The 21,529-nt window shown below is 35.1% G+C and overlaps 2 protein-coding genes across 8 annotated transcripts in view; one reads left to right on the top strand and one right to left on the bottom strand.

Annotated features, from left to right (window-relative positions):
* The window catches only part of LOC133835902 (soluble guanylate cyclase 88E), a 43,817-nt gene that overhangs the window by 2,899 nt on the left and 19,389 nt on the right, over nt 1–21,529 (bottom strand). Inside the window, 7 exon segments of the mRNA XM_062266063.1 lie at nt 61–358; nt 824–1,155; nt 1,281–1,413; nt 1,473–1,596; nt 1,656–2,143; nt 2,602–2,871; nt 16,739–16,781. Of these exon segments, the coding sequence (XP_062122047.1) occupies nt 61–358; nt 824–1,155; nt 1,281–1,413; nt 1,473–1,596; nt 1,656–2,143; nt 2,602–2,769 (1,543 nt within the window). The 5' untranslated portion in view covers nt 2,770–2,871; nt 16,739–16,781.
* On the top strand, nt 10,903–20,623 carry LOC133835911 (uncharacterized). Of its 7 annotated transcripts, XM_062266083.1 has the most exons (8): nt 10,903–10,995; nt 12,288–12,435; nt 13,055–13,264; nt 14,766–14,835; nt 14,909–15,018; nt 17,515–17,880; nt 18,762–18,992; nt 19,319–19,431. In XM_062266083.1, exons 2-8 carry the CDS (start codon nt 12,345–12,347, stop codon nt 19,339–19,341), a joined length of 1,101 nt encoding a protein of 366 aa, XP_062122067.1. In that variant the 5' UTR covers nt 10,903–10,995; nt 12,288–12,344; the 3' UTR covers nt 19,342–19,431. The 7 variants fall into 7 exon arrangements, with proteins under 7 accessions (XP_062122067.1, XP_062122071.1, XP_062122068.1 ...); XM_062266087.1 differs by lacking the exons at nt 10,903–10,995; nt 19,319–19,431 and adding an exon at nt 19,842–20,623 and having other exon boundaries at nt 17,515–17,718; XM_062266084.1 differs by lacking the exons at nt 10,903–10,995; nt 19,319–19,431 and adding an exon at nt 19,842–20,623.

Below are 21,529 nucleotides of genomic sequence, written 5' to 3'. Positions count from 1 at the left end.
TGGTCAGATCAAAGTGAGGGATGATCGGATGACGATTAGCAGATGATGATGATTACTTACGTATGCGCAAATGTTGTCCCGTCGAGGGATCCTTCAAATCGGTTATGGCATCCACCATATCCAGGGCCATATCACAGACTCGCTCAGCATGGTTCGCATCCTTGTCCGGTGCTCCAGCTACCACCATGTAGGCATCGCCAATTGTCTCCACCTTGTAGACCGAATTGCGTTCGGTTAGAGTATCAAAGATCGAGTACATGGCATTCAGCATGGACACCACCTCCATGGGTGTGATGCGACTACAGATCTCGGTGAATGTCACAATATCCGAGAACAAAATTGAAACGCTGTCAAACATCTGGAGAGGAATATGGATGCAAGAGTTATTTTGGTATTATTATTTTCCTTTAAACCATTTACATATGTACATATGTAATCTATACGGCACAATAAAGCAACAACTATTTCTTTAATAACTTCCACAACAATCTGATAAAATTTTCAGGAATCATAACTACCATAGCAATTATTGTATATACCAAAATTCGCAACTTTAGCTTTAAAATTTAAGTTACATTAAAATTTCATTAAGGTAATCGAAAAACAAACGAATAAATGTATTCATTAAATGTACATTAAACTGGCACATTCATCACTTTGTGACTTTTTACAATCATAAATGATAATAAACAAATTTTCATTGTTTTACTCATTATTAAAATTTTAATATATTTTCTATATATTATATTACTTTAGCCATGAAAATATTTAAGTACATATGTATATGTTATGTGAGTTAAAAATCTTCTGAATAAACACTTACCTCACATGTATCAATGGGATTCTCTCCGCGTCGCAGACGATCTGCCACCTGCTTGGGTATCATCTGATACAACAACTCGTCGGTGCGTCGCATTTCCTCGTCCAACTTACGCATCGACTCTTCCAGTTTCTTGGACTTTTGCTGCTCCTGATCCAGCGCCAGCTTGAGCTCCACAGACTGTTGTGTACCAGCGAGCATAAGATCGCGACTGAAATCATGCATGGACAGATCGTTGATGTAGAGTCCTGTGGTGATCAGCGATGTCAGATCGGGCATAACAGGTGTGCCCAGGAACATGATCATGCGCCAGTTTTCCATATAGACCATTTGGCCTTAAAATATGAATAAAAGTATATAATGTTTAATATTTCGTATATCAATTCACATATCCACATTTTTGAAAAATTTAAGTTTATCACATGAAAATATATCTATATAAATTAAAAATTAAAATCACCTTTAAGACGAAGCGACTTTTCCGGCTCGCTGCCATCGTCATGCAGCAGCAAATCTTCATTTTGTGCATCCAAACGCTCAGTGACTGGATCGACGGTGACCAGCTCAAAGATGTTGTTGGTGCGGTTAAGAATCTAAACATAACTTAATATTAGTTATGTTATATAAGTATAATTAATTTTAGTGCACTTACAGTTTGAAACTTGAAGGCAATCAGTGGCCGCACCAAGTCGAACCACGCAGTAATCTTCTTGCCCAGCAATTCTGGTAATATGACCATCAAAGAGTTGCCAATGCTGCGCACCACCATGTCAGCACTGTAAAAGAAAACAAGGAAATTGGAGACGTGTGCTGGGAATGAGAGGCAGTCACTTACCCAAACACAATGCAAAATGGAAATATTTCGAAGAGTACGTGGGCACTAATGGGCAAGTGCTTCTCCTCTCGCGTCATGGCCAGCGATGCGAGTGTAAAGGCGCGATTATCGAATGTCAGCTGAAAGGTCACGTGCACCGTATCGAACAATATCTCCTCGCGCACCAGCTCAATGTGCATCTCCTTGTGGTAGAAATACCTTGCCACCTCACGGATCTGTCCCATTGTGTAGTAGACAAAGCCACGCCTCTTCGACCGATAGTGCAACGTGAGTCCCTGCTTCGTCTCGTTCTCACAGATAAAACTTGGTGCACGCATGCGTGGATATGAGAACTTCAGATACTCGTGCAGATTATCCAATCCGTTGAGGAAGTCTCGCATGTGTCGCCCCAGCACAGACAGCACGCGATCGTAGCCATACTGACCCACAAAGCCCACGAAGTAGACTCCCAAGCGATCCATGAATTCGCGTTCTGAAACTCCCAGCACCTGCAAGGAATTCAAAATAATGTGATAAGATTTTACTAAGGAAAGACTTTTGAATATTAAATGAATTTATGTATGTATAATATATATAATTTCTTTAATGTCAACTTCCTTAAACTGTGTATTGTTTTCTCCATATGCAAATTGCAAATAAATATGTGCTGCATCTTAGATTACAATTCTGTTTGGGATTTGTTGAACTCTTGTGTGTATTTAATACTTGTATGTATATTTCTAATTTGATTATTGCACTAATTTAAATGAAAGTTTTTGATCTGTTTTTGAAAGTAGCATTTGAAAAATGGTTATATTTTAAATAAATTGCGTATTTGTATTCAGAATTTGCACTATCGTTTTAATTCCCATTTCAACTGCGTATATATTTGTTATATTAAATTAATTTACTTATCTTACCCATTCTCAACTATATTTGTTGTATTAAATTAATTTATTTTGCTCACCGTTTGCGCCTTCTTCGCCAGCTTCTGCAGCAAGTTCTCTGGATAAACTTGATGAACGCTGAATGAGGGTGAATCGATGCCAGCCTGTCTTCTTATGTCCTCCCATTTCTCCTCTCCGTACACGGACTTGATGTACTCCGACAGATTTTCCAACAGCAGACCATACATTTTGCCAATGTGCTAGACGTCAAAATAATCCGTATAGAGGCCTCAATTTGCAGTTAATTGACGCGACGTTGGCACATTTCTAAGGGTTGCTTAGCAGTTGACCTATTAATAAATGAAACAATTAATAAAGCATTAATATTATAAATTAAAGTATTTTAAAATAAACGTACATAAACTGATGAAACAATGCTTATATTATTTAAAAAAATTAATATTTAATTGAAGCCAAGTTAAATAGCAGTTAATTTACGTGACGTGGACGCACTTTATGGCAAGTGGAGGTGTAGTTGTTAAGACCAGCACCGTTTGGCTTTAGTTTCCTTCAAAAAGTGTGCGCAGTTTTGCCAATCTCCCCAAGGCAAAGGCAAAGGCAAAGAGCAACCAATGTTGACATTTGTGCAATGCGGCAGACATTTGGCGCCTCATAATTTATGTGAGCCCCAAGTCAATTCAGTTGATTTCTTTCCTACTTTTCGATATACTTTTTTTTTCTATTTTTTTGATTGTGTTGCCTTGGGGAATATGTCAATAGATTGGCTCGTCTTTTGATACCGCGATTCCATCAAAGCCATCACTTTATGGTTTAAATCAACAATTGTGCGGCCAAGTGATACAAATTTGTTGTGATTATTTGCCCAATGTTGTGGTCATTTGGAATAGTGAAGGAAAAGAGAAAAAAAAGAGTTTGATTAAAAGTCGCAAAAAAAAAATGTTGGCATATGTTTCTTTTTGGCATATTTTTTTGAGTTTTCAGTAAAAAGTACGAAGCTGAAGTGCTTTTAAATGGGCCAAATATTTTTCAGTCTGACGCACATCTGTTTGTTGATGAAAATGTGGAGCATTTTAAAGTGCACCGTAAGATGCAAATTGCACTTTATTAGCTTTTACTTTGCAAAATGGAAAGCCTTTCAGTAACGCATTGCGCATACGCCGTGTGGGTATAGCGCAAAGGGCTGTCAGTAAATTGAATTGTCTATTAAAAATGCATTAAATAATAACGTTGGTATGCATAAAATCCAATTAGTTGCGGCTAAATTTTACTGAGCGTCCAAGTAAATCGAGGCAGCCATGCGGGAAATAAGCAATTATATTGCGCATACGCAGCGTATGCCGTCAAAGTGAAATAACTTTTATCAGCGAACCATTTAAGCTAATTCGCACTACATTCAGCGAACTGTTTCGACTTGAATTGCACTTTTTATTGCCTGTCTAAGTGGCTGTTAAGCTAGCGAAGGCAATTTATTTGTACATTGGCAGCAATTAAATGTGAATGGGAAGGACAATTGCTAGACTGCATTACTTTTGTATGGCTGACAATCTAAGCTATGTCCTGGCTTGAATCAACGCTAATTCAATTGCTTTCAAAAGGGCACCTGCCGCTGAGCAGCTGCAGCGAAGAACTACGAGTAATTGCCACATATTCAAAGCTCGATTGCATCCTTGGCATCCTCGAGAGCAACTTGCATAATCAACTGTGACTAGGCGACGCTGGGGACACTTGCAACATATGTTATTACGGACTGCAGTCGCATATGTTCGTGTCAATTGGAAGTCATATGTAAACCATTAGAAGCTGTAAATTGAGTTATGCACTTGAGCACACTCAAAGTCGAATGTTGAACGCGAGGATAGCCGGATAGATAGACAGAATGTGGGATGACAGAGATGAGAGACTCTGTCTCCTACCTCAAGGCTGCAATTCCTTACAATATGCTCTAAATTACAAGAAGAAGGCTGACTGTGCTAACCAATTGCTGCTCCAGCCTGGCATAACAGATGAGACTGCAACTAAATTGAATGCGTCAAGCAGAAGGTAAATTCACAAATGCAATAAATGATGAATACAACTAACAATTAGAGGGTTGGACAAGTTTGTTTACAGAGAGTTATTAGAAATACTTATATGTTGTATAACAAATATTTTCTAATTGACTTCAAGGATTTGCAAACGTCCATGAATATATGAATTGAACAGTGCTTAAGCTATTCAAGTCGACCATACATCAAACAGCACAAATCTCACCAGCAAATACAACAAAGGAAGCAACCATGAAGAAGAGTGGGACATTGAACGACTATAAGTACCCTATAACTAGAACTTTCAGTGAATAAGTTTTACAACCGTTAAATATGATTTTTCGATAGTAGCAACCTTGCTTTCTTTATTATCATAGTAGTTTAAGTATACGTTCGTATAAAAAATATATTCAACAACGTGCTTATCATACCCTCTTTTGTCATGCATTACAGCTCAAGCGCATTGGGATAAATAAAATCCATTATTCTCACTTTGCATTGCCTTATTTACGCTTTATTGCCATTTGTTTTGTCATAAACATATTTCATTGTATTCTTTATGGTTATCCGCACTCGTACCAAAGATTCGCCCATTCATAAATTTATCTTCGGGGCGAATCATAAAAAAATGCCAAACCGAATGTGAAACCTAAGAAACCAAAATAATAAATTTATGGAAAAATCAAGTAAGTTATTTGCATTTTCTCCTCGCGCTTTTCACTTCATTGCATTTCGATGAAATTGGATAGGAATTGCGCTAAATAATAAAATACCCAAAGTAATATCAAAATACGCTTTGAAGTTTTGCAAAATTCTGCAATAAGTATTGACTTTCAGCGGGGATTGTTTTATATTTTCTTTTGTTAATTTGATTTGGTTTTCTACGTTTTTTTATTATTTAATTTTTATCCTGTTTAAATTTAATTGCCCATAACATTTTTTATAAACGAAAACACAATCCCTTGACGTCAGTCAGGCAAAATGGGAAAATGGAAAAAGCTTTGCTTTTTTCATTTTATGTCGGCATTTTCCTGTTCGTGTTTTCTGAAATGTTTTTGGAATACTTTATAAAAAAAAGCGCAAAGCTAACATTAAAGTAGATAAATCTTCATGAAATATATGTTAGATAAGAAAAAAATAAACCAAAAATCTATTCAATTTATTTATAAACTCAACGATGTGTGAACAATGAAATGGACAAAATAATCGCGCAGTAGCGAAATTTTAACAAAATTGTCAACACAACATTGTACATTCATTGTACATGCAAAATTATCAACAAATAATATGAGAAGAATTAAAAAAAATACTTTCAATTTCAAAAAAAGAGGAAAAAAAAACATTTGGCATTGGAAATTGGAAACAGTAAACGCCCTCGAAACACTTGTGCCAAATACATCAAAACAATGTCCAAAATGCTGTCAACTCTTTCGGCATTATTAATAATATATTTTTATTACATTTTCCGAAGTCTCATGTCTGACAACCAATTACGTTGTGGCTTTTATTCATGAATGGAATGATATATGTATTCATACAGATATCTGCAGATCTGTGTATATATTTGGTATATAGGTTCGTGAATATTTTGTATACTTTTTGCCAAAATAATAAACAGGATGTGAGACTCTGCCTCAATGACGTCAGATGCCTATTGATATGGTGTTGATATCAGTGGCATCTGTAGGAAGTCATCGTAGGTGGAAGGAAACAAGTTGTATTGCAAATTCTTGTCTGCTCATATAATTCCAACTAATTAGGCTGACGAAAACATTGTTGCTTTAACCAAATACCTAATTGTTGAATGACATTGCACATTTCGCAGTGAATTGTCAGAGCTATGCCAGAAATTTGTATTTGTATCATATAATACTTGTAATAGACGTAAGTTATGAAGTCTTTTGTGTTCTCTACTTAATTATCCGAAAAGTCACATTCATAAGCAAAATAAAATAATGAAACGCTTTATCATTTATTTGTTTCTTTATATAGTTTAAACATCAATTCGAACTGCACATTCTGATTATATATTTTTATGAAAAGATACAAATAAAATACAATTATTTTCTGTCATACATTAAATAACCCTAAAAAGCAATTGTTTTCGAACACTTCGGTATACAATCTTAAACATAAGTCTTTCTAAAGGATATTCGCCTAGCCTAAGTTGTTTTTATAAGTCAAATATATATTATATGTACTTCTTTTGCAAAAATGAATGATGTAAACACTTCAATAAGCTATCCTTAAAGCCAGTCCATTTGATCAGTGACAGAACTGTGACCGGTGTCGATAATGCCGAGTCAGGAAGGCAAAAACAAATGTACTTATGAACGAATTTGTTGCCAGTATTTCGCAGTTCATTATCATCAATCACTGCACTTGATGAGTGTATAAATTTTCAAGGCAACAACTGCAATGTGCATGTCAGGCTAGCAGAGGGAAGGAAACTATTCGCAGTATTTGGCGGTTGCACAGCTGACCTTAAAGTCCTTGACCGTCATCTAACGTCTCCACTACGAATGATGGACAAATTCGTTGTCCTTTTTGACAGTGAGTGATGATGTGCAAATTACTAACATCTAACAGATTTTGACAGGCTTTTGTTCATAGTGTATCATGCATTTAATATAGCACAATGTCACATTGACTTGTTGTTTTGATTCAATTTTCCAGCCTTAATTAACAGACGCCAAATATTCACGTCATATGCAAAATTAAAGCGAAAACATTGGCGGCTCGCTGGCGTGAATTTTAATGAATTTATAAACAAACGAAAAGTCCGAAAGGCAAATAAATTATTAAAGCCAACACCTACTGGCAATGGGCGAATACTATGTTATGTGTATCTGAAATAAGTATGTGTATTTTGTGTATCTCCGGCTATGTACATAGAGAGACTGAATACTCAAATGTATGTACATACGAGTGTAATTATGAGGCAAACAATTAATTTTCAAGTTCATTTGCGTGGGTAACATTTGTGGAGCTGGGATGCTAGAAGCCTGAGAGATATTATATACCATATAGCATTTGCAATACCCTAGCAGGGCAATATGTTAGATACATATAACGAGAGATATACAACTAGACAAGACAAGCCACATCTGAGAGCTGAGTACATATATTTATTTTTATATTTTTGAGAAATCTTATTTTGAACATTTTTGCGCTTTGAAGGTGGCTGCGATATGTTAAGGTTAAATATACTTAGACGAATGCTGCCCAACTATGTATAAGTAAGTATGTATCTATGAGCTATACTCGTTGTTGTGTAGAGCGGCGAGAGCTTTTCGGTTTCGGAAAGAAGAAAATCATTTAACTCTGTTGTTGTCTTGTATTTGCTCTTATTTCATTTGGCTTAACATAATGGCCATCGGCAGTCAGCAGCAGGCTGCCAAACGTATGACTCAAAATTTGTATTTATATGTATACCCTGTAAAAGAACTGACTACGGGGTATATTCGATGTTGATCACTAGTCTCTTGTTATGCATTTGATTGGTCTTTGAGAGAGTATCTCTCAGTCCACACTCACTGCCAGTCCTTCGTATTGCAGACAGGTTAGCGTAATGTTGGAAATTGCTCATACGCCGCGTTGACATTGTGTGCTTTTTATTTTCGTTCTCCTTCTCGTTCTCGTACCGTCTCATTTCGCTTGACACTCAAATAAAATTATATTTTGGTGTTTATATATATAAAAAAATTGTGTATTTAGCAGCGCCCAATTGCAGTGTGAATAAATCAGCTATTCAAATGCAAGTGCAAATGAAATTGTATTGGAATGGAATTGCGCCGTTTATTGCCTTTGACTTTGATCAAATACAAATTACTGCTTTGTAAATATATGTAATTAATTAATTCCTGCATTATTTATTAATGTGCAACTGTTTGCTTGGCTGCCACTGTGGCATTTCGTTGATAGTTTATGGCGAAATTATTCGTTAGGTGACATCGAAATTATTTAAATGTGTGCTGCGGCGGCTACACAGCTAGAGAGCCCACTAAATAATTAGCTTAATAATTGACCTCATTTCTTAAATGGCCCCAAAAACGTGTGCACAAGCGCCCCATGCATATGGATTATTTATGGCACATATTTCTACACGGCCTGCTTACATTGATATATGAATCGATGTGGAATTGTGTTTAGTTGTAGATAATTAAGATTGCTTTTTATACATTTTATTTTATGTAAGATGTAAGCTGTAGCCTTAAAACAGATATTTTCGCTAATAGCTTAAGAGTCGCAACTCTCAGTTGCGAGCATCAATTGGGAATCATAAGTGCAAGCGCGTGCTTTGCACCTCAGGGATTCGCGGCATGTGTGCGGTTCTCATAATGTATTTTCTCCGATTGAAACCATCATAAGACATAACATATTCTGGTTGAAAATGGCTTGAAACAGAATTCGTCAAGGGTTGAAAAGTCTCTTAACAATTTTACACACAAATAATAAAAAATATATATTTTTCAAAATTATTGCCTTAAATTGTAATCGCGAATTGCATTTAAAAAGACCTTTGCACTTTCTATTTCAATTAAGATCAAAGACGTAGCAATTTAAATGATTTAAAAGGCAAATTGATTATCGCCACCATTGTGCAATTGTGTGCCAGAAAGTAAAAGTTTTTTATGCAAACTTTTCGTAGGTGCATTTCTCTATTCGATTTGCCAAAAGTGATCTCTGCCAGGTATTTCCCAATTGTTTCTTTGTGGTTTACCCATTTTCCTCATTTAGCTGCACATTTTGCACGTAAAGTCAAGTTCAAGTATCAGAGAAATTACGTTTAGCCAAATTTGTTTATTCTAGTTCGTTTAAGGGCAAAATAGCTAAATAGATGCTCGCTCTTATGTAAGGTAAACAAACAAAGTCAAACGCGCGTCCGATGCAATTGCAATAGCCTTGAACGGTGAATGTGTTATGGTCATGAAATGACGCAAATTACTTTTTGTTTCCTATGCAGAGATCTCAAAATATTCAACACAAACGGAAATATGCTTGTACCATATTATTGTGTATAAACTTCCAAATGCTGCTGGGCGATTGCCGCGATGTAAGCGGAAAGGTCGAATTGCCCGTGTGGAGCTCAGATATCACATATAAATAAAAGTATTTTCGTATACAGTTTGGCCTTCAACCCAGTGCCAATGGAGAGAAACAAAATGATCAGAAAAGCTTTTGTTCCGTTAGTTTAGGCGCCCACGCTGAATTTTCCATTTAGACGAGGTTGGGTTATGCAAAAAATTGCTTTTACATTTTCCGGAATCTGTTTTGTTTAGATAAAAATTCTGACTTTAAGTTTATGCACGGGGGCCACTTTGTTTATTTATTAATGGTCCACGCGAAACTACAAGTTCGCCATTACAATGTGGTTTTCAATTATCTGAAAAAGGTTACAACGGCAGTACAATGCTAAATAAACAAGATGCACTCTTGAAAAAATGCTGAATAAACAAGATGTGCTCTTGTAAAATTCTAGAAATGCCATTGTATACATTTAAATAAACAAAAGCGCTAAACGTGAACTAAGGGACAGAATCTGTGTTTTTACGGATGAGATTAAAATTGTTGTTGCTGACATTTAAAGCATTTAAAAGGGCTCTCTTGTGAAAAGGTTCTTATTGCAAATGTAAGCACCCATTATAATATATTAAAGAAGAGAACAATTTTCGTACTAAATCATAAGCGATTTGTAATGAATGAGTTTATGGTATTAAATATACAAATTGAATATATTGAGTTTAAAATTGGATTGCAACTTAATATACGCAAAGTTCAATGGTCAAGTCAATATCACAATTGACGCATTTCCTTCTGATAATGTGTGTTGCTGAATGAGTTAATAACACAGAATGTAAAGAAGACCAAAAAGTACCCACAAATATGAATGGGGACAGAACGGTACGAGCACAAACAATGTTTTGTGGAACAAAAATAAAAATCGTGAAACCAAAATATACAAAGATAGATCTTGGACATGCCCAAGCGTATATATTCGAACTGTTTGGTGTATAGTATGGGTTAATTTCGGGCTTTCTTTTTATGATCATCACCGTCATCGCTTTCATTTAAATCCATAACAATGAGTGGGCGATGTCAGATGCCGCCCTCGGCTACCCACAGAGATCTGACCGAAAGCTATAGCCGAACTTGCTGAGCTTTTTTGCCAAACACCTATACAGATACATATTGATCTGAACACAGACAGACGCACAGATACAAGAGAAGCCGCACAGACACAAATACAACTACAGATACAAAGATCGACTACCTACGCCGTAAAGGAATATCGTGCTTTTGTCGGCTGTGAAACAAATGGCAAATGCTGAAACGAGTAAAATTGGTGAGCCAAATTTCGAATGGTGTGCAGTTTGAAAAAATTCTTCGTTGAGGATAGATCGCTATTTTTTAGGAGTAAAGCAAATTGTAAGCCAAGCAACAAATATCATATGAGCAATAAATAATATATATACTTCGAATGACTTTATATGGAATAATCCAACAATGAATGAATAAACCTGTGCAATTATTCAACAATTTCAATTACAAAGTGCAAATAAACATACGAGTATTTAAATTGTGCCAACATCGCTTTTTTACATTTCCAATTTTCAAAAATGGAATTATGATAAAATTATGAATGAACATTGATGATTATATAAGAGCCACAGACATTTGATACCAAGTGAATTATATTGTTGATGGAAATTTTGTAAAACTGTTGTGAAGTGTTGAAATTTATTTTAAAATTGATTTCCAAATCAAATCGAAATCTAAAATATAATTTGAATAGAATTATATACGATTTATATGCACGATTCAAATGGACATGTTGACGAAATGTTTTCAGAACTTGATTGACAATGCATAAAAAGAATTTCGAAATTAAATTGAGAATTTTAGCGTCGTTTTTTTTTAGCCTGACGCCCGCCAGGAAAAAATCCAACTCAAGGACATTTAAAAATAACGCAAATTTAGCTGCAGCTCGCGCAGATCGTCGACTCACACACACACACACACACATACACATACACAGAGAGCACTCACATAATTAGATAGACATGATGTATATAGAATTTTGCCAGTTTTCGTATACATAATTTGTATATATACTGCACAAGTGAGTGTGAAAATTTTTGTGTGGCGTTTCATATAGAATTTTTTTATATGCGTATACTGACGATATTATTTGAGAAATGAATTTATTTTTAGTGATTGATCTTGTCGTATATATCTAAAAAACGTATTTATGTATTGTATAAATGTTTATCTACAATGTATTTTATATACAACTATTTTATACAATTTTTTTGGTTAAACTCTGCTCTGCTCTAAAGTGGCACACAGTCTGTTTATTTTCGAACTGAACAAAAGCGCCGAGTCAGACAAGATTTAGACACATTCACATCTATAGCAAAAAAACCAAAAAGCAAAAACAGAAGAGAAAAATAACATACAACAAAATAAAAAAAAAGATTAAGAGACATCTCTGGGGTTGTGTGTTGTCCGAATCTCGTGCGTGTGCTGACATTTGAACAAGCGAGCACTACACAGAATCGGAGCCAAAACGTGAGATAAATCTTGGGAATTGAAAACTTTTGCGTTGACAGAAAACATTTGAAATTGGTGCAAAGTGCAAAGTAAAATGACAACAATTAAAATGCTATAGAAAATCGATAAAATTGATAATAAAGACGGCACATTTTTGTGTATTGCAGCGAACGAGTTCAACGAATATTTCTTGTGCTTGAAAGACACAAAACAAATCGATCAAAATGTTCAAGAGTCATTTGGAAATGATTGGGCGCAATGAGAGCCCCAGCAAGAAGGCCAAGTTCTGGCAATCCTACATCAGATCCCTGAAGGGTAAGAATCACTTATTCAATTTAATATACAAATAGTGTTATTTATAAGATTTGATTAGCACACAAACTTAAGGTATATGGGAGATCTATAAAATTGAATGTGGTATTATAGACTTAGGAGCAACATAAATAGCACAACAGCATATAGAATTTGTGGTCTATTTTTTGGCAGGTGTCATTTTTAGGCGTAATCACCCGAGAGCCAAACACACACATATAACATACACAGATTTCGATGTGAAAAGCTTTCCTCAACAAATATATAGATGTAGAGAGATATGTATATTGAAAATATTTTAACTATGTGCTCATGAGCCAAACAAAGCGAAAAAATGTGGCTGCTGCGCCAAGGCAAAATAGCTAGGCGATCATATACAAAATTCGAAATTCGAATACGAAATACGAAAATGAAATCAACTTTTTGGCAATGAGCCAAATGACTAAAATTCGTAGCGCAAAAACCTAGTGAAGTAAGCGCAGTACAGGTTTTATTTTTCATTATCTTTATTTACGATCTAGTGTTTATGTTTCATAATTTTATGAGAATCTGGGTGGGGATCACGTCATTTTGGCATAGCTTATAATCGTTTTTGTTTTTTTGTTGTATTTCCATTGCACAGGTTCCGAGGATATCCGTGCCCATGAAGCACCAAAACCCTCTCGCCCATACAGCTCGTACCTGGATTCGCCCACATACAGGAGCATCTACGATGAGCCCTCCACCGCCAACGAGCGTGTGCAATCTTCTGGCTACAGATACTTGCCAGTGAGCCGTGACACCTACGGCTACTCGCCACGTGCCATCTACGATCATCATTACAGCAGAACAAGTAAGTTGGATATTCGATTTGATTCGCTTTGATTTACTTAATCCTACAGCAAACAGTAACCCGCACAATTCTTTGTTAGCTTTACTTTGAAATTTAATTTAATGGCTCATCATTTGGTCATTCAGTCAGTCGGTCACTCAGTCTGTCACTCAATCATTGCACCTGCCAATCATGCATTTCGAATGCCTTGCAGTACACCTTGGCTGCCAAAATTACGCTACATTTTTCTCTCTATGATTTCATAATTATATAAATAATATACGTTTAACACATAAAAAAAATAATAATAAAAAAAAAGAACAAGAAAATGCTATCGCAGAGCCAAAATAGTATTACGTCAATGATTTTTGAATGTTTGTGCGCTGTGTGAATTGTTTTTGGCAAAGGCCCACAAAAGTTTTAGACAAAATATACACATGTTCATAAGCTTCATACACATACTCAGATGTTATATGTAGATATCTATACATCTATAGATCCTCTATATATATATACATATATGTATGAATGTACATTTATATGTATGCTGCAGGTACATAAGCCATGGGAGAACATTTTGCTTTGTGCGTGCTTCGTATCAAATAACTGAGGCACACACAAATTTAGATACAGTTTTGCTCTTTCTTAATTTTATAATAACTTTTCGCTTGATTGCCTTCGTGGCTCTATATAGTTTCAACCCTACACACCCCCTAACTGGCGATACCCCGGCCCCCACAGTCAAATGTACTTTTTGTTTTTGAAACTAACCAATTATTTTTCTCTCTTTTTTCTCATTAATGTTTCAGAATATACATAAATGTTTGTCGTCAAAAATATAAATGTTGTATAAATGAGAGAGACATGTATAAAACCAAAGAACAAAAAAAGAAAAAAAGAAAATATCTCTCAACGCAGCGCACTACATAAGTTTTTCTCTCTCGAATTAGTTATATATATAAATATTTATATATGGATTTAGTAAATACTAAGAGAAGAATTTGTAGTCTTAGCATATGTGTTTAGCTGTGTAGTATATAATAATCACAATGATTTATAGCATCTTTTCCTATGTAGTTCTGTTCGCTAAAATTCAATAAAAGACATATTTAACCTTTCAATATTTCGAATTTCGTGTGCTGTGGAATTATCGCGCATCGTTTGCATATCACAACCTCATAAAATTCATAAGGTATTTGGTATCACATCCAGATTTAAAACCATTTTCATTCCATTTGATATTTTCATTTCAAATGCAATTCTATTCCAATTACTATAATAAATATATTCTCTTTCTTTTCTGCTGCTTAATATTAATTATAAACCGCTTTTTGTGTTGGATAAATATCGTACGTATATCCAACTGCTTTTAACGGAATATTACGCATACGCCTTGTGAGCCCTAGTCTAATTAAGTTTTTTGTTCTTGCCCTAAAATGTAAGCATAAATTCAATGTTGCGTTCACTTGCATTGTTTAGCATTGTTATTGTTATTTTATATTTCGACAATTTCTGTTCACAGTTCCAGCTAACTACGATGCAGAGAAGGCCTGGAATGATCATTTGAAGCGCATGCAAGAGATTGAGCGCAGGTGTGTATCCAAAAAAGAGAGGCTTATCTTATCAATAATTAACTGATAACCCATTACTTATTTCTTTATCTAGATACCCATCTCGCTATGGTCTCTACTTGAAGGACAAGCCACTCACACCTAACTCCCTGGTGCCTTTGGAATACGAGCCAGAGGACAAGCTGTTGGCTGAACTCAACAAGGGTAAGGATATCAAAGACATTTTCTAAGCAAAACGCCCAAAATACACAAGAACAACATCTATAAAAGTAACTAATACAACAACAACAACAACAGCAACAACATTTAAATTTAAATCTACGAAAATTGCTATCTTATGATATACGAGAAATTATTTAAAAATTACTTTGTAAAAATGTCAGAAGATTACAAAATGTAAGCACGAAAAAATAGCAAACAACATCAATTCGATTCGACAAAACAACAACTCAACAGAATTTTTTCAAATTCAGTCAACAACTTTACAGACAAAACAAAAAACACAAAAAAAAAGGAAAATAGAACACCAAACAAGAGACTTGACGAGCAAATTTTTTTTTGTATAAGAAATTTGTTCTGCTCAAGTTTCTACAAACAATTTCTAATTATAATATGCTTGATCGAACCATATCTTTAACACTGTATCATATACTATATATATATTGCAGCTATTAGAGTTTGAAGCGCTGAGCGTTACATTCGAAAAAAGCTGGTTAAAACTGGTTGATAACTTATGTTTTGGCTTAGCTTTAGTACATTGTAAAATTATGCAGAAATTGTTAACGATTAAATAATTTTAAAATAATTTGTCTGTAAAAAGAATCCAGCCCCAATATAGAAAAACAACAACAAAACAATTTCGTTAAATGTTTCATTGTATGATATGATGCTTTACTTAATTTTTAACTTATTTATACAACAACAACAACAACAACATTATGAGCGATAAAACAACAACAACGAAAATAATAAATCCAAAACAAAACATTTATAAAACTCTAATTTTAATTTAGTCATACTCAGAAGATATCATATAAAAACATCGATTAAAATTTATACTATATAGAAATAAACATTTTAACTTCCCGTTTCGTTCGAAATTCATTCACCACCTCACCATTCAGACCTCACCCCGTCCCCTCCCAAAAGAAAACCATCCCTTAAACTACTTTAATCATCTTTTCTAACAGCTGTACTATAGAAATTCTGAACGCTGCTAAAGAATTTTGTTGATTGCGGCAGACTGTATGATAGAGCACTATATATCCCGCCTCTGACTCTACTGAAACTGACCTGCTACAACTCTGAGATCTTTTTTTTAGATTAATGCAAAAGGAATTAATAAAATTTATTAAATACAAACAACTGTGTTTTCCATCTACTATTTTACAAATAATCGAAATTTAATATCATTTCATTTAACAGTTTACGTGTTGTTCCATCTCCTTTCGTCCTTGTGTGTGCGTGTATTATTGTATGTATTATTTTGTCATCTCTTCGTTGCCCAACCCTAAAGCTCACAACTACTAAAATGAACATAGATACTAAGTACATACACTGTGCGGTGCCTGTAAATAAACTGCCAATACTTAAACAAAACTAAACCTTTAAATCAAATGAAATATTTAACGAATATTATGTTCAATGTGTTTCACATTATTGTCAAAATCAACATTTTAATTTGTATTTGTTTTGTTGTCAACTTTTGTTTTTGGCAGTATTCAACACAAAAACTATTACAATCCATAGAATTGTTGTCTGAATTGTTATAATTATCTGTTTCGTGCCCACAGTTTTGTAATTTTGTACTATGTGTTTAGTTTAGAGCATTATTGAAAGAACTAATTTGATAGAGGAATATTTAAGCACCGTTGGGTTGTTGTGGTTTTTTTGTTGGATTTTGTTTTGCCGTAAGTATACTCACGTTATGTTGATCAACGAGTCCATTTTATTTTGTGTTCTTCAGTCTGCAAAAGAAAATAGAAAAATACAGTTCAATTTAATTTTATAACACAAAGTGAAACAACATCAAGTTCAGGGCCATTTTAAATAATTTAAAGTGATTGTCTCTGATGTAATTTTCTGCAATGACACCTACTAAGGACGGTCAAAGAGAACCCCCAACAGTAGCTTAGATGATAGTCAGCAGCTTGTGAACAAGAAGATTAATGTCGTGTCTGTGTTTGCCGAGGAGGGAAAGAAACTTCCTTGTGTGCACGCATTTTACTTGCTCAATTATACTATGTTTACTCAGTTGGAATTTGAAAACACAACTACTTGCTTTTGCTAGTAATTGAGTTGACGAGATTTTAAAAGAAATCAATTGAATCTAAGCAAACGCTTTGGAACTTAAGGATTTAAATTTTGAATTTAAGGATTTCGTGTTATATAATTTCTGTAGGAATAAGAAAACTTATACGTAATGTTAGCAATGTTTTAATTTGATTCGGAGCAAGTTAGAAGTATAAATAGGTCACATTTTACGTATACGTGATATAATCAGAAACCGTTGAAAAAATAGTTCTCAAATATAAATTGTGCTTTGCAGAAAAGATCAGTTTTAAAATACATCATATTCTCAACTAAACAAAAGAGACTACTATGCGCATACGTAATATTATTGTGTATGCGCTACATTATCTGAGTTTTCTGGATGTGCTTCTATAGCCTTGTATTCGTCTCTATTTGAATGTTTTGTAGCACGCCGCTCGGCCTCGCCGTTCCGCCCCGCCCGCACCACTCGCGCTGGCAGCGAGCCTTATGTGCCACCACCATCGTACTGGAATCGCGATAGCAGCGTGCCACGTGGACCATCTGTGTTCGATCGTGCCACCAGCCTGGCTCCATTCACGCGACCAGTCTTCCGTGCCAGCTCGCTGGAACCTTTGGATGAACTCTTTGAAAGTAAGTTGCCCACAATCGCTGAGGCGGAGGGAGCCGGTGCAGCCGATGCTGCCGCTCCTGCCAGGCCAAGCATTTTTGAGCGCGCCGGCTCGCCTAGTCCCACTCCTGTTAAAGCCGGTCGCTGGGGACCTCGTCCCACTGAAGTCGCCTACGATGCTGAGGGTAAACATCAAAATTCTCTTTAATCGTTTTTCCTTTTGTACAAGAAGAGACGAAATTTTCTTGTTGTTGTTATTATGGCTTCTGTTGCCCGAAATCTGACACAATTATGATAATGAGGACTTCGATGACGATAATGATGACGAATGTGTTGAAAAATTATCGCCATATTTTTCACAATGCCTTCGTATCGATTTCAGTCTCTCTGTCTCTCACTGTGTCGCTAGAATTTGTCAAAATTTTTTACTCTGGCTTCAACCCAACAAATATTTATTACGTTCTTTGTGTTGAATGTATTGCCTACAGCATCAGCAAAAAAAACCCAAAAAGAAAAGAAAAAAAAAAGAAATGTGAGCGCCGTGCTTATCTATCTATCATCTAGTTTTCACTTCTTCTGCTGCATCACATTCCACATTGCTTTTTGAAACGCTTCCCGTAGCGCCTGACATCAGATTGGCTCCATACTTGCCTATCCACTATATCCTCTATATATCTGTCCTATCTTCATACAGTATCCTTCTTCAGATTTTTGGTAATTTTTCCACTACGAAAACCCTACATACGCATGGAAAATATCAAAAAAATTGTTGATGTTAAAGCGTTGTCTTTTCTTGTTTTTTTTTTTTATTCAATTCTTTATATTTTAGTTTAAAAGCAAAGCAAACAATATTTTTCTTTCTGCTCTTCTTGTATACATTGCAATACAACAAAAAACAACAAACAAATTCAACAACTTTAATTGTATACCCTACAAATCGCACTCTACACCGTTTACCATCATCAACAACAATATCAACAACAACAACCTACACATCGTTATCATTGATGATGATTATGCTACTTGACATTAAACACATGCCAAATGCTATGTCGAACCACAATAGGACTTCCAATCTTCCATCCACGCAACCGCTTCAGGGATCTGTTGAGCCCCAGCCCCAACTTGCCCATCTCGTCGATTGTGCGCGATCCCTTCTGGTGGGATGTGGATGATCTGGTGCCCTTCCGTGCCACCTCGGTGCCCCGTGCCTCGAGCCCCGTGGCCCGTGATTCGTATTTGTCGCCGGTGAAGAATCGTTATCTGTGGTCCAAGCATCCAGCCAGACCCTTGACACGTAAGTTATCCTTTTGGTATTCGCCATTCCGACCCACAATTGTACATACGATGTATAGCACCCTGTATATATTTCATGCTAAGTATTTACTGGCAAATCTTTCACAATCTTCAAAAGTATTTCCCCAATAATAAAAAAATGATCTGCTCGCAAACTTGACAACTCTTGAAAGCATGAGAGAGATGCGTATCTTCTAGAAAATAGAGAGCAATAGCAGTATTATTATATCCCAAGGTTATCCCTTAATATACTCGTACTACACACATGAATATGAATACTTTAACATTATAATTTTTATTTTATTTACATTTATTTGCCATACACAGCTGAGGCAGAGGATTATTTCTAAATCAAAAAACAACTAAAAAAAAAGAAAAAATCTAAAAAAAAAAAACAAATCAAAATCGTTAGCTCTAATAACAAGCGACGCTATATCATATAGCACTTCTGTAATTTTTTTTGTACCATAATTTACATAAATTACATGTAACGAAACGCAATACAAATCAAATTGGTAAGAATGAAAACTATATGGATCCAACTGCAGCATGTCTCAAATTTTGGTTCATGCTAACTACATAGCTGACATGTAGTATCTTTAGTAATCTGTATCTATTGTACCCGTAGTGACTGTGTACCGTAGTATCCCAAGAAGTAGAAACTTTTGAAACCCCTCCAAGCATCTGGAATAACACGATAAATCATTCGAACGTAGATGTATCAAAATTGTGGCTAACATTATAGAAAACTCATCAAAATTTGCACGCACTCATACAATTTTATTATTTGTTTTTAATCACATATAGTAGAAATAAATTTTAATCAATTTGCATTTCAAATTCTCAACAGCTCACCGCTCAATTTTGTAAACGAACGAAAACGAAACTTAACAAGATCAACAACTACAACAACGAATGCATCAATGGGGTCCCCAAAACAACGACTAGCTTTGGTTTCTGTCACAACAACAACACCAAACGGAAATCAGTGAAAGTAGCTAATATAAATGTAGTCTCAAAATCCTCTACAACGATTGAATTTTTTCAAAACTGTCAGCCCCATAACAACCGGGGCTGTCTCCAACTAAATATTGCCATCAAGTGCGTACTTCCCGTAGTAAAAAAGAAACAACAACATTAATAATAATAAAAGAAGATGAAGAATGAAACAACCAAAGAACAACATAATCTACAACTCTCAATAAAGTTTTTATTTTCAATTTTTTAGCTCATGTCTTAGTATTAAGTGCAAGTATATGAAAAAAAAGAAATCGATTTACATTTATTATAATAAAAAATAACAAATCACTTATGCGACGCTCTAGAACAACCCGAGCGCCATAAATTGTTCCTTTTTTGTATATTTTAGACGCTATAGTAATATAATTACATGTATTGAAAACCAAACTCGAATTTCAAATATTTAAACGTTTGATCTTTTGAGCTCAATTTGAAACTAATGCTGTTAGGATACACGAACCTTTCACTGCATATGCGAATATAAACTTATATCTGCCATAAATAAATGCAGCAAATGCGGCTAAGCTTATTTTCAATTTGTAATAAAAACTAAAAAAAAAAAACTATAAAATTTTGGAAAAAAAAATAAAAACACTTCTAAAAACCTAATAAGTTGTGAAGTTGATTTTTAGTTTGGATATTTATATGTTTAATGCTATCTAGTATAAGCATTTTTTCTTTTGGGAATAATTGAGATCAATTGAGCAATTTGCTTAACGGTGTCAACCTCCCTTATGCCGATTATTATCCCTAGCCAGCTAAATGGTTACAAGTATGAATGAAATAGTTTCGTACACGCAGCGTGTTTAGTTGTGACCTTAATTAATTTAAAACATCTGCAGCTTAGTCAACTAATGGACAGTTCTGTAAACATAGACATCGTCATAGGACCATCCATCCATCTATGCTTTCATTCCTTGTGCCAGCCTAGCAATGTCATTTATCTTTCCATTTACTGTTACATGTTGCCTGCCTGTTATTGTTTTTGTTATATATTTTTTTTATTCTAGCAATTTTTTTTTGACTTTGACGTTTTTGGCGTTTAGCACGCAATTGTTTCGCACTTTTTGCGCTCGTTTTCTCCGCCTGCCGTTTTTGTCAGTGCTCTATTCTCATTGTTGTTGTTCTTGTCGTGCTGTTGTGCTGTTGCTATAGTTCTTGTTGTTGTGCTGAGTCTGCAGCGAGCCCTTGTAGTCCTTTGGATATGCACACGCTCCATTGTGTTCGAGCGCCTTAATTTTCCTTTCTTTATTGTTGCTGGTCATTTGCTACTTTTTTCTTGACGTGGCTCCATTCGCATTATTTTTTTTTTTTGGCTCCCTCTCTCTTTTTTTCTATTTAATTATTGATTCATAGCATTTCTATTGGCAAAGGTCATTCAATGTCAATTATACTTATTTGCAACAGAGTCCTGCTCTTTGGAGATTTGCCGTTCCACGGAATTTGTGCAACATTTCAATTGCTTTTTAACTGTTATTTTGATGTGTCCCTCGGTGACTTGGCAAGCCCTTGTTCAGC

Source organism: Drosophila sulfurigaster, chromosome 2R (genome assembly GCF_023558435.1).
Source record: "Drosophila sulfurigaster albostrigata strain 15112-1811.04 chromosome 2R, ASM2355843v2, whole genome shotgun sequence".
In the NCBI taxonomy this organism is placed as follows: domain Eukaryota; kingdom Metazoa; phylum Arthropoda; class Insecta; order Diptera; family Drosophilidae; genus Drosophila; species Drosophila sulfurigaster.
Note: the sequence above shows the minus strand (reverse complement) of the source record. Positions and strands in the feature narration are given on the sequence as shown.

Bases quoted from the DNA above. Each gene is read 5' to 3' on its own strand.
- LOC133835911 (XM_062266083.1), top strand. From the start codon at position 12,345: ATGTTCAAGAGTCATTTGGAAATGATTGGGCGCAATGAGAGCCCCAGC. The intron at 13,265-14,765 runs GTAAGTTGGATA...TTCTGTTCACAG, and splicing joins TCATCATTACAGCAGAACAA to TTCCAGCTAACTACGATGCA. The intron at 17,881-18,761 runs GTAAACATCAAA...GAACCACAATAG, and splicing joins AGTCGCCTACGATGCTGAGG to GACTTCCAATCTTCCATCCA.